The 22,452-nt window shown below is 42.8% G+C and overlaps 1 protein-coding gene across 1 annotated transcript in view; it reads right to left on the bottom strand.

Annotated features, from left to right (window-relative positions):
- The window catches only part of DCAF4 (DDB1 and CUL4 associated factor 4), a 161,218-nt gene that overhangs the window by 58,500 nt on the left and 80,266 nt on the right, over window positions 1–22,452 (bottom strand). The window contains exons 10-11 of the mRNA XM_053697774.1: window positions 7,233–7,328; window positions 7,037–7,134 (exon numbers count right to left, since the gene is read on the bottom strand). Coding sequence (XP_053553749.1) covers window positions 7,037–7,134; window positions 7,233–7,328 — 194 coding nt within the window. The remainder of the gene's footprint in view (window positions 1–7,036; window positions 7,135–7,232; window positions 7,329–22,452) is intronic.

Here is a 22,452-nt window from a genome sequence, read left to right as displayed (position 1 = left end):
AAATGTACTACGGCCTCCGAAATGAAAGAATTAGCTAGTTTAAGGACTCTAAGCCTGTCCGTAATGTCGTCTAGCGTAGAGGAACTAAGGTTCTCTTCAAGCGACTCAATCCAAAATGCTGCCGCAGCCGTAATCGGCGCGATACATGCAAGGGGTTGTAATATAAAACCTTGTTGAACAAACATTTTCTTAAGGTAACCCTCTAATTTTTTATCCATTGGATCTGAGAAAGCACAGCTATCCTCCACCGGGATAGTGGTACGCTTAGCTAAAGTAGAAACTGCTCCCTCCACCTTGGGGACCGTTTGCCATAAGTCCCGAGTGGTGGCGTCTATTGGAAACATCTTTCTAAATATTGGAGGGGGTGAGAACGGCACACCGGGTCTATCCCACTCCTTAGTAACAATTTCAGTTAGTCTCTTAGGTATAGGAAAAACGTCAGTACTCGCCGGTACCGCAAAGTATTTATCCAACCTACACAGTTTCTCTGGTATTGCAACAGTGTTACAATCGTTGAGAGCTGCTAAGACCTCCCCTAGTAGTACACGGAGGTTCTCCAATTTAAATTTAAAATTTGAAATATCTGAGTCCAATCTGTTTGGATCAGAACCGTCACCCACAGAATGAAGCTCTCCGTCCTCATGCTCTGCGAGCTGTGACGCAGTATCAGACATGGCCCTAGCATTGTCAGCGCACTCTGTTCTCACCCCAGAGTGATCACGCTTGCCTCTTAGTTCAGGTAATTTAGACAAAACTTCAGTCATAACAGTAGCCATATCTTGTAATGTTATCTGTAATGGCCGCCCAGATGTACTAGGCGCCAAAATATCACGCACCTCCCGGGCGGGAGATGCAGGTACTGTCGCGTGAGGCGAGTTAGTCGGCATAACTCTCCCCTCGCTGTTTGGTGAAATTTGTTCGCATTGTACAGATTGACTTTTATTTAAAGTAGCATCAATACAGTTAGTACATAAATTTCTATTGGGCTCCACCTTGGCATTGGAACAAATGACACAGATATCTTCCTCTGAGTCAGACATGTTTAACACACTAGCAAAAAAACTTACAACTTGGTTATAAACTTTTTTAGCAAAAAAACGCACCGTGCCTCAAAGAGGTACTAACGATTAAATGACAGTTGAAATAATGAACTGAAAAACAGTTATTGCATCAAACTTTAAAACAACACAACTTTTAGCAAAGGTTTGTTCCCATTAGTAAAAAACAACACTAATTAAATTTGTACATAAGAAAACAAAACAACGTTTTTTATACACAGTCACTATAAGAATTCTCACAGCTCTGCTGAGAGAATTTACCTCCCTTCAAAGAAGTTTGAAGACCCCTGAGATCTGTCAGAGATGAACCGGATCATGCAGGAAATATAAAAGTAGCTGACTGGAATTTTTTGATGCGTAGCAAAGAGCGCCAAAAACGGCCCCTCCCTCTCCCACACAGCAGTGAAGAGAAACGAAACTGTCACAATTAAAGCAAAAAAACTGCCAAGTGGAAAATAATGCCCAAATATTTATTCACACAGTACCTCAGCAATGTAAACGATTCTACATTCCAGCAAAAACGTTTAACATGAGAATAGTTATTAAAAGGATTAGTGACCTTTAACACAGTAGTTCCGGTGAAATACCATCCCCAGAATACTGAAGTGTATACATACATGTCATTTTAACGGTATGGCAGGCTTTTCTCATCAATTCCATTCAGAAAATAAAAACTGCCACATACCTCAATGCAGATTCATCTGCCCGCTGTCCCCTGATCTGAAGCCTTTACCTCCCTCAGATGGTCGAGAACAGCAATATGATCTTAACGACTCCGGTTAAAATCATAGTAAAAAATCTCTGTCAGATTCTTCCTCAAACTCTGCCAGAGAAGTAATAACACGCTCCGGTGCTATTTTAAAATAACAAACTTTTGATTGAAGTCATAAAAACTAAGTATAATCACCATAGTCCTCTCACACATCCTATCTAGTCGTTGGGTGCAAGAGAATGACTGGGACTGACGTAGAGGGGAGGAGCTATATGCAGCTCTGCTGGGTGAATCCTCTTGCATTTCCTGTTGGGGAGGAGTTATATCCCAGAAGTAATGATGACCCGTGGACTGATCACACATAACAGAAGAAAGGAGGATCACATTGCAAGGCAGCTAGTTCAGATACTCTGCGTGCCGATGCAATAGCCAACAGGAAGAGAACCTTCCAGGACAGAATCTTAATGTCTATGGAATGCATAGGTTCAAACGGAACCCTCTGCAAAACCTTAAGGACTAAGTTTAAGCTCCAAGGCGGAGCCGACTGTCTAAAGACAGGTCTGATTCTAGACAGAGCCTGAATAAAAGATTAAATGTCAGGGAGCACACGAGTCTCCTATACAATAAAACTGATAATGCTGAAATCTGTCCCTTTAAGGAACTAGCGGCAAGACCCTTCTCCAAACCATGAATCATGGATACCTTCACCTTATGCCAAGGATATCCATGCTTCTCACACCAGGACAAGTAAGTCCTCCACACCTTATGGTAGATGCGACGAGTGACTGGCTTCCTTGCCTGAATTAGAGTATCAATCACACCTTCTGAAAAGCCTCTCCTGGCTAACACTAGGCATTCAATCTCCACACAGTCAGCCTCAGAGAATCCAGATTTTGATGCTCAAAGGAGCCATGCGACAGGGTAACCTCCACGGCGGAGAGTATGACCATCCCCACCAGATCCAAAACCTCAAAATAAAAATTCTCAGAGGCAACTTCAAAAACACCATGGAAAGAAAAACCTTTGAAATGAAAAGGATAATGCACTTCAACTTGTTTAATTCTGGACTAAATGTGGACTCTGGATTCTTAACACATTATCAACATTTTTTGTAATGTACTTTCATTTAGTCAATTACATTGTATATTCCACATTCTTTATACATAGGGACACAGGTAAGCCTATATCCACACTTTTGTTTTTATTTTAACTTTTGTATTCCCCCTGTATATACAATTTCACATCTTTATAGATATTGATTCAATGTTGATATATAACTTTATGTCAGTATATGCTCTATGTATAGCTATATATTTCCCCTGTCTGTTCTCCTACACTGGACACTATCTGCCTGTTACCTTAGCTCCCCTCATGATTTTTACGACACCTCCTCCTCTCCCTGCACCTTATGTCTTCTTAGCTATTCTGTGTTTTAAGATATAATCTGTAAATTCCATTGAATAGGTCAGTATTGCTTCAGACTTGATGATGGAAGGAACTCTTCCGAAAGCTTGTCAACTCCAATAAAAAAAGTATCATTGCTCAATGCAATACTCTTGTTATTTTGATATCTCATATATATATATATATATATATATATATATATATATATATATATATATATATATATATATATATATATATATATATATAATTCATTAAAATTATGGGGGGAGATAAAAAAATCGTCCATGTCTCGAAATTAAATCAATGTAAATATTTACATAGGAAATTAGTACATCTAGGCAAGTATCCCCGCTTGCTTTTCCCCAGAAATTCTTAATATACAATGTTTCCAATGCACAAGAGAATTGTGGGTAAGATATGCAAATTAGATATGCAAATTGGAAACATTGTATATTAAGAATTTCTGGGGAAAAGCAAGCGAGGATACTTGCCTAGATGTACTAATTTCCTATGCAAATATTTACATTGATTTAATTTTGAGACATGGAGGATTTTAATTTCAGTTTTTTATCTCCCCCCATAATTTGAATGAATTTTGGTTTAACCATGAAAATAGCTTTATCAATGCAGCAACCAGAAATCTATCTCCTACTGATGAGTTCCAAAAAGAACGAAACAGGCTTGTCTAGTGAGTGATTTCTGGTTTGCTGTCATAATCCTGTTAAAAAGGATCGCTGTGTCAAAACAGTATTTTTGAAGCAAAAAAACTGAGAATTTGCATATCTAATTTGCATATCTTACCCACAAATTCTCTTGTGCATTGGAAACATTGTATATTAAGAATTTCTGGGGAAAAGCAAGCGGGGATACTTGCCTAGATGTACTAATTTCCTCTGCAAATATTTACATTGATTTTATATATATATATATATATATATATATATATATATATATATATATATATATATATATATATATATATATATATAAATAAATATGAACAGCTGGAGAGCACTCGCACAACTAGGTCAGCTTGCCAGGGTGCATGCAAAAACATGAATAAATATGAACAAATGGCTTGCACTCGCTGGACTTTTAAAAATACATGCCTTTATTTGTGACGTTTCGGGGATGCAAAAACATGAATAAATATGAACAAATGGCTTGCACTCGCTGGACTTTTAAAAATACATGCCTTTATTTGTGACGTTTCGGGGATACGGTCCCCAAAACGTGTATATATATATATATATATATATATATATATATACACAAAACACGGAAGGGAACTGCACTCTCATACCGGACCGGGTACACATCCCATGACCCTGCAACATGCTCAGCCCTGGGTGCCACTGGCACTCACAGGAAGCTATGCTGTCCCCAGAGACAGAGGCAGTTAACCCCAGACAGGTCTGGGTGCAAGAACCATAGGGGAAATTACAAAACAAATTAATACAACACACAGAGAAAACCCAGCACTCACTTACAAGCTCTCAGCTAAGATTTAAAAGCAAAAATGGAAAGGTTAGTTACCGCATCTGGCCAAATGGGACAAGCCCAGGTACCTCGTCATGGTCCTTTCCAATACCTGGGACCCTAAAACAGCCACACAATGCAAGCTTTCAAATCCAAACAAACTGGGAACAAGGGAAGGGTGCACAGGCATATGTAATCACCCTAGACATATACAAAACACGGAAGGGAACTGCACTCTCATACCGGACCGGGTACACATCCCATGACCCTGCAACATGCTCAGCCCTGGGTGCCCCTGGCACTCACAGGAAGCTGTGCTGTCCCCAGAGCCACAGGCAGTTAACCCCAGACAGGTCTGGGTGCAAGAACCATAGGGGAAATTACAAAACAAATTAATACAACACACAGAGAAAACCCAGCACTCACTTACAAGCTCTCTGTGTGTTGTATTAATTTGTTTTGTAATTTCCCCTATGGTTCTTGCACCCAGACCTGTCTGGGGTTAACTGCCTGTGTCTCTGGGGACAGCACAGCTTCCTGTGAGTGCCAATGGCACCCAGGGCTGAGCATGTTGCAGGGTCATGGGATGTGTACCGGTCTGGTATAAGAGTGCAGTTCCCTTCTGTGTTTTGTATATGTCTAGGGTGATTACATATGCCTGTGCACCCTTCCCTTGTTCCCAGTTTGTTTGGACAGCACAGCTTCCTGTGAGTGCCAGTGGCACCCAGGGCTGAGCATGTTGCAGGATCATGGGATGTGTACCCGGTCCGGTATGAGAGTGCAGTTCCCTTCCGTGTTTTGTATATGTCTAGGGTGATTACATATGCCTGTGCACCCTTTCCTTGTTCCCAGTTTGTTTGGATTTGAAAGCTTGCATTGTGTAGCTGTTCTAGGGTCCCAGGTATTGGAAAGGACCTTGACGAGGTACCTGGGCTTGTCCCATTTGGCCAGATGCGGTAACTAACCTTTTCATTTTTGCTTTTAAATCTTAGCTGAGAGCTTGTAAGTGAGTGCTGGGTTTTCTCTGTGTGTTGTATTAATTTGTTTTGTAATTTCCCCTATGGTGCTTGCACCCAGACCTGTCTGGGGTTAACTGCCTGTGGCTCTGGGGACAACACAGCTTCCTGTGAGTGCCAGTGGCACCCAGGGCTGAGCATGTTGCAGGGTCATGGGATGTGTACCCGGTCCGGTATGAGAGTGCAGTTCCCTTCCGTGTTTTGTATATGTCTAGGGTGATTACATATGCCTGTGCACCCTTCCCTTGTTCCCAGTTTGTTTGGATTTGAAAGCTTGCATTATGTGGCTGTTTTAGGGTCCCAGGTATTGGAAAGGACCTTGACGAGGTACCTGGGCTTGTCCCATTTGGCCAGATGCGGTAACTAACCTTTCCATTTTTGCTTTTAAATCTTAGCTGAGAGCTTGTAAGTGAGTGCTGGGTTTTCTCTGTCTGTTGTATTAATTTGTTTTGTAATTTCCCCTATGGTTCTTGCACCCAGACCTGTCTGGGGTTAACTGCCTGTGTCTCTGGGGACAGCACAGCTTCCTGTGAGTGCCAGTGGCACCCAGGGCTGAGCATGTTGCAGGGTCATGGGATGTGTACCCGGTCCGGTATGAGAGTGCAGTTCCCTTCCGTGTTTTGTATGTGTCTAGGGTGATTACATATGCCTGTGCACCCTTCCCTTGTTCCCAGTTTGTTTGGATATATATTTGAGTCCTTATAACCTTTTCATGCAATAATTTTTTTAAAATAATTTTTATTATATAATATTATTATGGGTGTAACTGTGCCTTGTAATATGTTTTTGATGTGTTCTATGCAACTTTTTATTCGAGCATCAAGCAAAACAGTTGACCAGAGCTCTGAGGTTGAGGTAATCATACAAGCATAAATCGCAATTGCAGTCACGCATTCGCATTTACTTTCAGATTGTAATACAAGCGGAATTTAACATGTGCGCAAACAGCCTTGAAAACCCAATATCGCTTACACACAAACTATAACACTTCACTCGTAATCTAGCCCACTGGGTTTCCGATTGATGCACTTGAATGTCTTTGTGCATATTTATACATTTTAATTTGCCAAAATATATTTGTACATATTACACAAGATTAAGAATATTTCATAGATTTGTGTCTTTTTTTTTTTTTTGGTCAAATGATTTGCATAAAATTGTTGACTTTAATAAGCATTACTTTTTGTGAACCAAATTTTTTTCATTATTTCTCATATTAACTCTAACTACAGAATAACCGTAAATAAAAAAGTGAAGAGTGGGTAGTGGTTATATTTATAACAAACATTATGTGGGTCATGGAGATGAAATTACTCCATATACTTGTATAGATAATGAGAAAACTTCAGGAGTGAAACACCCACCTGAGTGCCGAACCTCTGAGCCAGAATGTCACTGTCTGTTTTGAAAGTTCTCCGAACATCTGTAATTGCATTCATAACAAGGATTTGCTGTCTTAAACCTTAAAGAAGAAAAAGGTGAAGGAGATTTACACATCTCAAAAGACACAACCTGTTCCATAACTGTTGTAACACAAACATTAAATTTAAAGATCCCAACCTGCTGAATAAGTTTTATCCAGTTGAGGGTTTGAGCACCACGCACAGGACCAGGCATTGGAAATTCTAAAGGTGTACAGCATTTCAGGACGCTCATCTAGTAAAGAGAAAATCAAATGATCTCACTTTAAATTAACTCTATGTTGGCAGTCACAATGCATTCTGAGAAGCAAAAGGAAAACTCTAACTATTAGTAACAATATTGATACAAGTCACTGAGACACATATTGAAATAAAAATTACAATAATAAAATAATAGTGTATAGAATATTCAATCTGAGAGATTAAAAATTTAAATAAAAAGGTTTGATATATCTGTGAAGCATAATTTTACATTATCATCTACTGAATTAAAGATTCTCTCAAACTCTGCGACTCCACTTCCAGCATTGCAACTATTCATTCATATTTTTTTTCTCTCTCTCTCTGTACAACAAAGGCTGAAATAGCGCTACGGTGTCTCTGTAATATATACACAGTAAATAGTGAAATACCTAGGAATATATTTCACTCCATCCTGTAGCAAATTATTTAAACACTAGTCCTAAAGCCCGTTCACACGGGCCATTTTTTGCATTACAGTGGTCCCACCCCTGGCGTTCTCTCCCTCCCACTCTCTTTTGCTTTCTCTCTCCCCCTCTCTTTTGCGCTCTCTCCCCCTCTCTCTCTCCATCTCCCCCTCTCTCTCTCGCTCCCCTCTCTCTCTCGCCCCTCTCTCTCTTTCTCTCTCTCCCCCCTTTCTCTCTCTCTCCCCTTTCTCTCTCTCTCCCCTTTCTCTCTCTCTCCCCTTTCTCTCTCTCCCCTCTCTCTCTCTCCCCTTTCTCTCTCTCCCCCCTCTCTCTCTCCCCCCTCTCTCTATCTCACCCCTCTCTCTATCTCCCCCCTCTCTCTATCTCCCCTCTATCTCTCTCTCTCTCGCCTCTCTCTTTCTCTCTCCCCTCTATCTCTCTCTCTCCCCCCTCTCTCTCTCTCTCCCCCCTCTCTCTCTCTCTCCCTCTCTCCCTCCCCCTCTCTCCCTCCCTCCCCCCCTCTCTCTCTCTCTCCTCTCTCTCTCCCCCCTCTGTCTCTCCTCTCTCTCTCTCTTGCCCCTCTATCTCTCCCCCCTCTCTCTCTTCCCCCCCTCTCTCTCTCTCTCCCCTCTCTCTCTCCCCTCCCCCCCCCTCTCTCTCCCTCTCCCCCCCCTCTCTCTCTCTATCCCCCCTCTCTCTCTCTCTCTCTCTCTCCTCTCTTTCTCTCTCCCTCTCCCCCCTCTCTCCCTCTCTCTTTCCCCTCTCTCTCTCCCCACATCTCCCCCCCTCTCTCCACATCTCCCCCCTCTCTCCACATCTCCCCCCTCTCTCCACATCTCCCCCCTCTCTCCACATCTCCCCCCTCTCTCCACATCTCCCCCCTCTCTCCACATCTCCCCCCTCTCTCCACATCTCCCCCCCTCACTCCACATCTCCCCCCTCACTCCACATCTCCCCCCTCACTCCACATCTCCCCACATCTCCCCCCTCACTGCACATCTCCCCCCTCTCTCCACATCTCCCCCCTCTCTCCACATCTCCCCACATCTCCCCCCTCTCTCCACATCTCCCCCCTCTCTCCACATCTCCCCCCTCTCTCCACATCTCCCCCCTCTCTCCACATCTCCCCACATCTCTCCCCTCTCTCCACTCTCTCCACATCTCCCCCCTCTCTCCACATCTCCCCACATCTCTCCCCTCTCTCCACATCTCCCCCCTCACTCCACATCTCCCCACATCTCCCCCCTCACTGCACATCTCCCCCCCTCTCCCCACATCTCCCCACATCCCTCCACCCTCTCTTGAGCTGTTTGAGCTCTCTCCACGGCCCTTCACGTGCCTTCACGCTAGGCTCCGCCCCTTCCACGGGCTTTCGCGTTAGGCCCCGCCCCCTTCACGATCGGCCACGCCCACTTCTGCTCGGCGCAGTCGGCAGAACAGGTAGGGACTTAGGCCAGTGTGTTTGTCCGCGTGCTGTCTCTACTGCGCATGACAGCTTCGGACAAACACACTTGGCCTTTTATAGTATAGGATAACTTTTTACCCCTTCTTTATAAGCTTTCGCAAAGAATTTGACACCTGGCGCAATAAACACCTCTCTTGGTGGGGACGAATACAAATAATAAAAATGACTACCCTCCCGCAAATTTTATATATACTCCTTCTGCCCATTTCCTATCTGGCTCAAATCCAATCACTAATAAATACCTTTATATGGGGGTCACTAAGCCACAAATTAATAAAAAAAAGTCCTATTTCAGCATCTGGCAAGGGGAGGAATGGGCCTACCATCCATTCTACAATACTACAATGCAGTAGTCCTTCAAATAATACTAGAGTGGCACAAGCACCCATACACTAAACCACGGATGATTATAGACTTTTAACTATTAAAGGGACAGTAAACCCACCAAATAATGTTATATAAATCTGCACATAGTGACAGCTTTCTATATCAAAGGACTGCAGAGATATTTACCTACGAAAATGAATTTTACAGAACGCCACTCATGGCTCTACTGAGCGAGTCTGTTTTTTTTTCATCAGCGCATCGCAGCACGCTGTCTACTCACAGCTGGCCCGATCACGCCATTAAACTCAATGAAGCTCGCTCCTGCTCTGGTCGTGGGAGCGAGCTACATTTAGTTTAATGGCGCGATCGGGCCGGCTGTGAGTAGACAGCGTGCTGCGATGCGCTGATGAAAAAAACATAATTTATGCTTACCTGATAAATTTATTTCTCTTGTAGTGTATCCAGTCCACGGATCATCCATTACTTATGGAATATATTCTCCTTCCCAACAGGAAGCTGCAAGAGTCCACCAACAGCAAAGCTGCTATATAGCTCCTCCCCTAACTGCCATATTCAGTCATTCGACCGAAAACATGCAGAGAAAGGAAAAACCATAGGGTGCAGTGGTGACTGTAGTTCAAATGAAAAAATTACCTGCCTTAAAGTGACAGGGCGGGCCGTGGACTGGATACACTACAAGAGAAATAAATTTATCAGGTAAGCATAAATTATGTTTTCTCTTGTTAAGTGTATCCAGTCCACGGATCATCCATTACTTATGGAATACCAATACCAAAGCTAAAGTACACGGATGATGGGAGGGACAAGGCAGGTACTTAAACGGAAGTTACCACTGCCTGTAAAAAACCCTTTCTCCCAAAAATAGCCTCCGAAGAAGCAAGGTATCAAATTTGTTAAATTTGAAAAGTATGAAGCGCAGACCAAGACTCCGTCTTGTAAATCTGTTCAACAGAAGCCACATTTAAAAAAGGCCCAAGTGAAAACCACAGCTCTAGTAGAATGAGCTGTAATCCCTTCAGGAGGCTGCTGTCCAGCAGTCTCATAAGCTAAATGAATTATGCTTTTTAACCAAAAAGACAGAGAGGCTGCTGAAGTCTTTTGACCTCTCCTCTGTCCAGAATAGACAACAAACAAGGTGAACGTTTGATGAAAACTGTAGTAGCTTGTAGGTAAAACTTTAAAGCACAAACCACGTCCAATATTGTGTAATAGACGTTCCTTCTTTGAGGAAGGATTAGGATACAAGCATGGAACAACTATCTCTTGAGTGATGTACTTGTTAGATACCACCTTAGGAAAAAACCCAGGTTGGTACGCAGGACTACCTTATCCGTACGAAGGACCAGATAAGGAGAATCACATTGTAACACAGATAACTTGGAGACTCTACGAGTCGAGGAATTAGCTACCCAAAAGGAACTTTCCAAGATAAAGATTGATATCTATGGAACAAAAAAGGTTCAAACGGAACTTCTTGAAGAACCTTAAGAATCAGGTTTAAGCTCCATGGCGGAGCAACAGTTTTAAACACAGGCTTGGATCTAACCAAAGCCTGACCAAATGCCTGAACGTCTAGAATACCTGCCAGACGCTTGTGCAAAAAAATAGACAGAGTAAAAATCTGTCCCCTTTTAAGGAATTAGCTGACAACCCTTTTCTCAAAAACATCTTGGAGAAAAGATAATATCCTGGGAATCCAGACTTTACTCCATGAGTAACCCTTGGATTCATAACAATCAGATATTTACACCATATCTATGTTCAATTTTCCTAGAGACAGGCTTTCATGTCTGTATTAAGGTATCAATGACTGACTCGGAGAAGCCATGCTTTGATAACATCAAGCGTTCAGTCTCCAGGCAGTCCATCTCAGATTGATTCTATTTAGATGGTTGAAAGGACCCTGAGGTAGAGGGACCTGTCTCTGAAGCAGAGACCGTGATGGAAAGGATGACATGTCCACCAGATCTGCATACCAGGTCCTGCGTGGCTACGCAGGCGCTGTCAAAAACACCAAAGCCCTCTCCTGCTTGGTCTTGACCTCCGGAGGAAATCCCACTCCCCCGGAAGAAAAGTCTGACGACTTAGAAAATCCACCTCCCAGTTCTCAACACCTGGGATATGGATAGCTGATAGACAAGAGTGAGTCTCTGTCCAGTGAATTATTGTAAGACTTCTAACATCGCTAGGGAACTTCTGTTCCCCCTTGATGGCTGATGTAAGCCACAGTCGTGTATATTGTCCGACTGAGTATGATGTACCTCAGAGTTGCTAACTGAGGCCAAGTCTGAAGAGCATGGAATATAACTCCCAGTTCCAGAAAATTTATTAGAAGGAGGGTCTCCTCCTAAGTCCACTATCCCTGAGCCTTCAGGGAGTTCCAGACTGCATCCCAACCTAAAAGGCTGGCATCTATTGTAACAATTGTCCCATCTGACCTGCGGAAGGTCATACCCTTGGACAGATGGACCCGACATAGTCACCAGAGAAGAGAATCTCTGGTCTCTTGGTCCAGGTTTAACAGGGGGACAAATCTGTGTAATCCCCGTTCCTCTGACTGAGCATGCATAGTTGCAGCGGTCTGAAATGTAGACGTGCAAACGGTACTATGTCCCTTGCCGCTACCATTAAGCCGATTTCATTCATGTACTGAGCCACCGAAGGGCGCGGATGGGATGAAAAAAACACGGCAGAAATTTAGAAACTTTGACAACCTGGACTCCGTCAGGTAAATTTTCATTTCTACAGAATCTATCAGAGTCCCTAGGAGGGAAACCCTTGAGATTGGGGATAGAGAACTCTTTCCTTGTTCACTTTCCACCCATGTGATCTCAGAAATGCCAGTACTACGTCCGTATGAGACTGGGCAATTTGGATGTTTGACGCCTGTATCAGGATGTCGTCTAAATAAGGGGCCACTTCTATGCCCCGCGGTCTAAGGACCGCCAAAGCGACCCCAGAACCTCCATAAAGATTCTTGGGGCTGTAGATATCCCAAAGGAAAGAGCTACAAACTGGTAATGCCTGTCTAGAAAGGCAAACCTGAAAAAACGATGGTGATCTTTATGCATCACAATGTGAGGATAAGCATCCTTCAAATCCATTGTAGTCCTCTATTGACTCTCCTGGATCATAGTTAAGATGGTACGAATAGTTTCCATCTTAAATGACGGAATTCTGAGGAATTTGTTTAAGATCTTTAGATCCAAAATAGGTCTGAAGGTTCCCTCTCCTTGGGAACCACAAACAGATTTGAGTAAAAACTCTGTCCCTGTTCCTCTCTTGGAACTGGATGGATCTCGTACACAATGTAAGAATGCCTCCTTCTTTATCTGGTTTGCAGATAATTGTGAAAGGAGAAATCTCCCCTTTTTTTGGGGGGGAATCTTTGAAATCCAGAAGATATCTCTGGGATATAAATTCCAATGCCTAGGGATCCTGGGCATCTCTTGCCCACGCCTGGGCAAAGAATGAAAGTCTGCCCCCTATAGGATCCGTTACCGGATAGGGGTCCGTTCCTTCATGCTGCCTTAGAGGCAGCAGCAGGCTCCTTGGCCTGCTTATCTTTGTTCCAGGTCCGATTGTCTCCAGACCGCCTTGGACTGAGCAAAAATTCCCTCTTGTTTTGCCTTAGAGGAAGAGGATGCCACACCTGCCCTGAAGTTTTTAAAAGGTACGAAAATTAGACTTTTTTTTTTTTTTTGCCCTTGATTTAGACCTATCCTGAGGAAGGGCATGACCTTTTCCTCCAGTGATATAAGCAATAATCTCCTTCAAACCAGGCCCGAATAGGGTCTGCCCCTTGAAGGGAAGTTAAGTAGCTTATTTATTAAAGTCACGACAGCTGACCATGATATAAGCCATAGCGCTCTGCGCGCCAGTATAGTAAAAAACAGAATTCTTAGCCGTTAGTCTAGTCAAATGAACAAGGCATCAGAAAACAAAGGAATTGGCTAGCATAAGCTTGTCAAATATATTCATCCAATGGAGTCGCTTAACTGTAAAGCCTCATCAAGAGACTCAACCCAGAACGCCGCAGCAGCAGTGACAGAAGCAATGTATGCAAGGGGCTGCAGGATAAAACACTGTTGAATAAACATTTTTTATCCATTGGATCTAAAAAGCACAACTGTCCTGGTCAGAGGTAGTGGTACGCTTAGCTAGAGTAGAAACTCTTCTCTCCACCTTAGGAACTGTCTGCCAGAAGTCACGTGTGGTGGTAACTATTAGAAAACATTCTTCTAAAAAATAGGAGGGGAAGAGAACGGCACACCTGGTCTATCCCAATCCTTATTAAAAAATTTTTTAGTAAACCTCTTTAGGTATTGGAAAAACATCAGTACACACCGGCACTGCATATTATTTATCCAGTCTACACAATTTCTCTGGCCCTGCGATTGTACACATTCATTCAGAGCAGCCAAAGCCTCCCTGAGCAACAAGTGGAGGTTCTCAAGCATAAATTTTAAATGTAGAAATATCAGAATCAGGTTAAATCATCTTCCCTGAGTCAAAAAAAAAAATCACCCACAGACTAAGCATATTGTGAAGTAGTATCATACATGGTTCTTAAAGCGTCTGTATGCTCTGTATCTACCCCCAGAGCTAACTGCTTTCCTTTAATTTCAGGTAGTCTGACTAATACTGCTGCCAGAATATTATTCACCACCTTTGCCATGTCTTGTAAAATAAACGCTATGGGCGCCCTTGATGTACTTGGCGCCATTTGAGCGTGAGTCCCTGAAGCGGGAGTCGAAGGGTCTGACACGTGGGGAGAGTTAGTCAGCATAACTTTCCCCTCTACAGAATCCCCTGGTAAAGAAACGCTATGGGTGCCCTTGATGTACTTGGCGCCATTTGAGCGTGAGTCCCTAAAGCGGGAGTCAAAAGGTCTGACACGTGGGGAGAGTTAGTCGGCATAACTACCCCCACGACAGAATCCTCTGGTGATAATGTTTTTAAAGACAAAAAATGATCTTTATTGTTTAACATGAAATCAGTACATCTGGTACACATTCTAAGATGGGGTTCCACCATGGCTTTAAAACATAATGAACACAGAGCTTCCTCTATGTCAGACATGTTAGAACAGACTAATAATGAGACTAGTAAGCTTGGAAAACACTTTAAATCAAGTTAACAAGCAAATATATAAAACGTTACTGTGCCTTTAAGAGAAACAAATTTTGCCAAAATTTGAAATAATAGTGAAAAAAGGCAGTTAAACTAACAAAATTTTTACAGTGTATGTAACAAGTTAGCAGAGCATTGCACCCACTTGCAAATGGATGATTAACCCCTTAATACAAAAAACAGATTAACAAAACGAAAAATATGTTTTAAACAGTCATAACAGCTCCTACTTTTGAAGCCCTTTTGAGCCCTTCAGAGATGTCCTATAGCATGCAGGGGACTGCTGAGGGAAGCTGAATGTCACTGTTTGTAATTTTAACTGCACCAACTGTAACTTTTATACTATAACAGTGGAAAGCCTCAGGAAACTGTTTCTATGCAAAATTTAAGCCAGCCATGTGGAAAAAACTTAGGCCCCAATAAGTTTTATCACCAAACATATGTTAAAAAACGATTAAACATGCCAGCAAACGTTTTAAAACACATTTTTACAAGAGTATGTATCTCTATTAATAAGCCTGATACCAGTCGCTATCGCTGCATTTAAGGCTTTACTTACATTACTTCGGTATCAGCAGTATTTTCTTAGTCAATTCCATTCCTAGAAAAATATTTTACTGCACATACCTTATCTGCAGGAAAACCTGCACGCCATTCCCCCTCTGAAGTACCTCACTCCTCAGAATGTGTGAGAACAGCAAATGGATCTTAGTTACGTCTGCTAAGATCATAGAAAAACGCAGGCAGATTCTTCTTCCAAATACTGCCTGAGATAAACAGCACACTCCGGTGCCATTTAAAAATAACAAACTTTTGATTGAAGAATAAACTAAGTAGAAAGCACCACAGACTCTCACAACCTCCTATCTATGTTGAGGCTTGCAAGAGAATGACTGAATATGGCAGTTAGGGGAGGAGCTATATAGCAGCTTTGCTGTGGGTGGACTCTTGCAGCTTCCTGTTGGGAAGGAGAATATATTCCATAAGTAATGGATGATCCGTGGACTGGATACACTTAACAAGAGAAAACCAGACCTGCTCAAGTAGAGCCAGGATCGGCATTCTGTAAAAACATAATTTATGTAAGAATTTACCTGATAAATTCATTTCTTTCATTTTGGCAAGAGTCCATGAGCTAGTGACGTATGGGATATACAATCCTACCAGGAGGGGCAAAGTTTCCCAAACCTCAAAATGCCTATAAATACACCCCTCACCACACCCACAATTTAGTTTAACGAATAGCCAAGTAGTGGGGTGATAAAGAAAGGAGTAAAAAGCATCAACAAAGGAATTAGGAAATAATTCTGCTTTATTCAAAAAAATCATAACCACCATAAAAACAGAATTTATGCTTACCTGATAAATTACTTTCTCCAACGGTGTGTCCGGTCCACGGCGTCATCCTTACTTGTGGGATATCTCTTCCCCAACAGGAAATGGCAAAGAGTCCCAGCAAAGCTGGCCATATAGTCCCTCCTAGGCTCCGCCCACCCCAGTCATTCGACCGACGGACAGGAGGAAAAAATAGGAGAAACCATAGGGTGCCGTGGTGACTGTAGTTAGAGAAAATAATTAATCAAACCTGATTAAAAAACCAGGGCGGGCCGTGGACCGGACACACCGTTGGAGAAAGTAATTTATCAGGTAAGCAAAAATTCTGTTTTCTCCAACATTGGTGTGTCCGGTCCACGGCGTCATCCTTACTTGTGGGAACCAATACCAAAGCTTTAGGACACGGATGAAGGGAGGGAGCAAATCAGGTTACCTAAACAGAAGGCACCACGGCTTGCAAAACCTCTCTCCCAAAAATAGCCTCCGAAGAAGCAAAAGTATAAAATTTGTAAAATTTGGCAAAAGTGTGCAGTGAAGACCAAGTCGCTGCCTTACATATCTGATCAACAGAAGCCTCGTTCTTTAAGGCCCATGTGAAAGCCACAGCCCTAGTAGAGTGAGCTGTGATTCTTTCAGGAGGCTGCCGTCCAGCAGTCTCGTAAGCCAATCGGATGATGCTTTTAAGCCAAAGAGAGGTAGAAGTCGCTTTTTGACCTCTCCTTTTACCAGAATAGACGACAAACAGAGAAGATGTTTGTCTGAACTCTTTTGTAGCTTCCAAGTAGAATTTTAGAGCACGGACTACATCTAAATTGTGTAGCAAACGTTCCTTCTTTGAAACTGGATTCGGACACAAAGAAGGTACAACTATCTCCTGGTTAATATTTTTGTTGGAAACAACCTTTGGAAGAAAACCAGGCTTAGTACGCAAAACAACCTTATCTGAATGGAACACCAGATAGGGCGGAGTACACTGCAGAGCAGATAACTCAGAAACTCTTCTAGCAGAAGAAATAGCAACCAAAAACAAAACTTTCCAAGATAACAACTTAATATCTATGGAATGTAAAGGTTCAAACGGAACCCCTTGAAGAACTGAAAGAACTAGATTTAGACTCCAGGGAGGAGTCAAAGGTCTGTAAACAGGCTTGATCCTAACCAGAGCCTGAACAAATGCTTGAACATCTGGCACAGCTGCCAGTCGTTTGTGTAGTAAGACAGATAAGGCAGAAATCTGTCCCTTTAGAGAACTCGCAGATAATCCTTTATCCAAACCTTCTTGTAGAAAGGAAAGGATCTTAGGAATCTTTATCTTATTCCATGGGAATCCCTTGGATTCACACCAGCAGATATATCTTTTCCATATTTTATGGTAAATTTTTCTAGTTACCGGTTTTCTGGCTTGAACCAGAGTATCTATCACAGAATCTGAAAATCCACACTTTGATAGAATCAAGCGTTCAATCTCCAAGCCGTCAGCTGGAGGGAGACCAGATTTGGATGTTCGAATGGACCCTGTACAAGAAGGTCCTGTCTCAAAGTTAGCTTCCATGGTGGAGCCGATGACATATTCACCAGGTCTGCATACCAAGTCCTGCGTGGCCACGCAGGAGCTATCAAGATCACAGAGGCCCTCTCCTGCTTGATCCTGGCTATCAGCCTGGGAATGAGAGGAAACGGTGGAAACACATAAGCTTGGTTGAAGGTCCAAGGCGCTACTAGTGCATCCACTAGAGTCGCCTTGGGATCCCTGGATCTGGACCCGTAGCAAGGAACCTTGAAGTTCTGACGAGACGCCATCAGATCCATATCTGGAATGCCCCATAATTGAGTCAACTGGGCAAAGATCTCCGGGTGGAGTTCCCACTCCCCCGGATGGAAAGTCTGACGACTCAGATAATCCGCCTCCCAGTTTCCACTCCTGGAATGTGGATCGCAGATAGGTGACAGGAGTATCCTCCGCCCATTGTATTATTTTGGTCACTTCTTTCATCGCCAGGGAACTCCTTGTTCCCCCCTGATGATTGATATAAGCAACAGTCGTCATGTTGTCTGATTGGAATCTTATGAATCTGGCCTTTGTTAGCTGAGGCCAAGCCCTGAGAGCATTGAATATCGCTCTTAGTTCCAGAACGTTTATCGGGAGAAGAGACTCTTCCCGAGACCATAGTCCCTGAGCTTTCAGGGATTCCCAGACCGCGCCCCAGCCCACTAGACTGGCGTCGGTCGTGACAATGACCCACTCTGGTCTGCGGAAGCTCATTCCCTGGGATAGGTGGTCGACGGTTAGCCACCAACGGAGTGAATCTCTGGTCTTCTGATCTACTTGAATCACTGGAGACAAGTCTGTATAGTCCCCATTCCACTGTTTCAGCATGCACAGTTGTAATGGTCTTAGATGAATTCGCGCAAAAGGAACTATGTCCATTGCTGCAACCATCAACCCTACTACTTCCATGCACTGAGCTATGGAAGGACGTGGAACTGAATGAAGAACTTGACAAGCGCTTAGAAGTTTTGACTTTCTGACATCTGTCAGAAAAATCCTCATTTCTAAAGAATCTATTATTGTTCCCAAGAAGGGAACTCTTGTCGACGGAGACAGAGAACTTTTTTCTATGTTCACCTTCCATCCGTGAGATCTGAGAAAGGCCAGAACGATGTCTGTATGAGCCTTTGCCTTTGAAAGGGACGACGCTTGTTTTAGAATGTCGTCCAAGTATGGTACTACTGCAATGCCCCTCGGTCTTAGAACCGCTAGAAGGGACCCAAGTACCTTTGTGAAAATCCTTGGAGCAGTGGCTAACCCGAATGGGAGGGCCACAAACTGGTAATGTTTGTCCAGAAAGGCGAACCTTAGGAACTGATGATGTTCTTTGTGGATAGGAATATGTAGGTACGCATCCTTTAGATCCACGGTAGTCATAAATTGACCTTCCTGGATTGTAGGTAGAATCGTTCGAATGGTTTCCATTTTGAACGATGGTACTCTGAGAAATTTGTTTAGAATTTTTAAATCCAGAATTGGTCTGAAGGTTCCCTCTTTTTTGGGAACTACGAACAGATTTGAGTAAAATCCCATTCCTTGTTCCCATCCTTAACAGGTCTTCTACACAATGTAAGAATGCCTGTCTCTTTATTTGGTTTGAGGATAAGTGAGATATGTGAAACCTTCCCCTTGGGGGTAGTTCCTTGAATTCCAGAAGATAACCCTGAGAAACTATTTCTAGCGTCCAGGGATCCTGAACATCTCTTGCCCAAGCCTGAGCAAAGAGAGAGAGTCTGCCCCCCACTAGATCCGGTCCCGGATCGGGGGCTACTCCTTCATGCTGTTTTGTTAGCAGCAGCAGGTTTCTTGGCCTGCTTACCCTTGTTCCAGCCTTGCATCGGTTTCCAGGCTGGCTTGGTCTGTGAAGCATTACCCTCTTGCTTAGAGGATGCAGAATTAGAGGCCGGTCCGTTCCTGAAATTACGAAAGGAACGAAAATTAGACTTATTCTTGGCTTTGAAAGGCCTATCTTGTGGGAGGGCGTGGCCCTTTCCCCCAGTGATGTCTGATAATCTCTTTCAATTCTGGCCCAAAGAGAGTTTTACCCTTGAAGGGGATATTAAGCAATTTTGTCTTGGATAATACATCCGCTGACCAAGACTTTAGCCAAAGCGCTCTGCGCGCCACAATTGCAAACCCTGAATTTTTCGCCGCTAATCTAGCTAATTGCAAAGCGGCATCTAAAATAAAAGAATTAGCCAGCTTAAGTGCGTGAACTCTGTCCATAACCTCCTCATATGGAGTCTCTCTACTGAGCGACTTTTCTAGTTCCTCGAACCAGAACCACGCTGCTGTAGTGACAGGAACAATGCACGAAATGGGTTGCAGAAGGTAACCTTGCTGTACAAAAATCTTTTTAAGCAAACCCTCCAATTTTTTATCCATAGGATCTTTGAAAGCACAATTATCCCCGATAGGAATAGTAGTGCGCTTGTTTAGAGTAGAAACTGCCCCCTCAACCTTAGGGACTGTCTGCCATAAGTCCTTTCTGGGGTCGACCATAGGAAATAATTTCTTAAATATAGGAGGGGGGACAAAAGGTATGCCGGGCTTCTCCCACTCCTTATTCACTATGTCCGCCACCCGCTTGGGTATAGGAAAAGCGTCGGGGTGCACCGGAACCTCTAGGAACTTGTCCATCTTGCATAATTTTTCTGGAATGACTAGGTTGTCACAATCATCCAGAGTAGATAACACCTCCTTAAGCAGTGGGCGGAGATGCTCTAATTTAAATTTAAATGTCACAACATCAGGTTCAGCCTGTTGAGAAATTTTTCCTGAATCTGAAATTTCCCCATCTGACAAAACCTCCCTCATGGCCCCTTCAGATTGGTGTGAGGGTATGACAGAGCAATTATCATCAGCGCCCTCTTGCTCTTCAGTGTTTAAAACAGAGCAATCGCGCTTTCTCTGATACGCAGGCATTTTGGATAAAATATTTGTTATGGAGTTATCCATTACTGCCGTCAATTGTTGCATAGTAATAAGCATTGGCACGCTAGAAGTAATAGGGGCCTCCTGCGTGGGCAAAACTGGTATAGACACAGAAGGAGATGATGTAGAACCATGTCTACTCCCTTCATCTGATGAATCATCTTGGACAACTTCATTATCTGTGGCAGTACTGTCCTTACTTTGTTTGGACGCTATGGCACAATTATCACACAATTTTGAAGGGGGAGACACATTGACTTTCATACATATAGAACATAGCTTATCTGAAGGTACAGACATGTTAAACAGGCTTAAACTTGTCAATAAAGCCCAAAAACCGTTTTAAAACAAAACCGTTACTGTCTCTTTAAATTTTAAACAGAGCACACTTTATTACTGAATATGTGAAAAAATATGAAGGAATTGTTCAAAATTTACCAAATTTTCACCAGTGTCTTAAAGCATTCAAAGTATTGCACACCAATTTTCAGAGCTTTAACCCTTAAAATAACTAAACCGGAGCCGGTTACAGTTTTAACCCCTCTACAGTCCCAGCTACAGCCTTTGCTGCGACTTTACCAAACCCAGGGGGGAATACGATACCAAATGAAGCCTTCTAGGAACTTTTCCAACTACTTTCAGATCCTCACACATGCATCTGCATGTCTTGCTCTCAAAAGTAACTGCGCAGTAATGGCGCGAAAATGAGGCTCAGCCTACAACTGGGAAGGCCCTTCCTGACTGGAAAAGGTGTCTAACACAGTGCCTGACGTTAAAAAACGTTCCCCAAGTTTATAAGTGTGAATTACCAGCATAAACATGTATAAAATGCCCAAATAAAGCAATCGATTTTGCCCATAAAAGTGTCTACCAGTTTTATAGCCCATATTAAGCCCTTTATTCTGTTTGAGACTAAGAAAATGGCTTACCGGTCCCCATGAGGGGAAATGACAGCCTTCCAGCATTACACAGTCTTGTTAGAAATATGGCTAGTCATACCTTAAGCAGAAAAGTCTGCTAACTGTTTCCCCCAACTGAAGTTACTTCATCTCAACAGTCCTATGTGGAAACAGCAAACGATTTTAGTTACTGTCTGCTAAAATCATCTTCCTCTCACAAACAGAATTCTTCATCTTTTTCTGTTTCAGAGTAAATAGTACATACCAGCACTATTTTAAAATAACAAACTCTTGATAGTAGAATAAAAAAACTACAACTAAACACCACATACTCTTAACCATCTCCGTGGAGATGTTGCCTGTGCAACGGCAAAGAGAATGACTGGGGTGGGCGGAGCCTAGGAGGGACTATATGGCCAGCTTTGCTGGGACTCTTTGCCATTTCCTGTTGGGGAAGAGATATTCCCACAAGTAAGGATGACGCCGTGGACCGGACACACCAATGTTGGAGAAAAGGGTGGGACTCATGGACTCTTGCCAATATGAAAGAAATGAATTTATCAGGTAAATTTTTACATAAATTATATTTTCTTTCATGTAATTGGCAAGAGTCCATGAGCTAGTGACGTATGGGATAGCAATACCCAAGATGTGGAACTCCACGCAAGAGTCACTAGAGAGGGAGGGATAAAAATAAAGACACCCATTTTTCGCTGAAAAAAATTATTCCACAACCCAAAATATAAGTTTATTCTCATGAATGAAAGGAAAAACTTAAAACATAAGCAGAAGAATCAAACTGAAACAGTTGCCTGAAGAACTTTTCTACCAAAAACTGCTCCTGAAGAAGCGAATACATCAAAACAGTAGAATTTAGTAAATGTATGCAAAGAAGAACAAGTTGCTGCTTTGCAAATCTGATCAACTGAAGCTTCATTCTTAAAAGCCCACGAAGTGGAGACTGATCTAGTAGAATGAGCTGTAATTCTCTGAGGCGGGGCTTGACCCGACTCCAAATAAGCTTGATGAATCAAAAGCTTTAACCACGA

Source organism: Bombina bombina, chromosome 1 (assembly GCF_027579735.1).
Source record: "Bombina bombina isolate aBomBom1 chromosome 1, aBomBom1.pri, whole genome shotgun sequence".
NCBI classification, from domain to species: Eukaryota; Metazoa; Chordata; class Amphibia; order Anura; family Bombinatoridae; genus Bombina; species Bombina bombina.
Note: the sequence above shows the minus strand (reverse complement) of the source record. Positions and strands in the feature narration are given on the sequence as shown.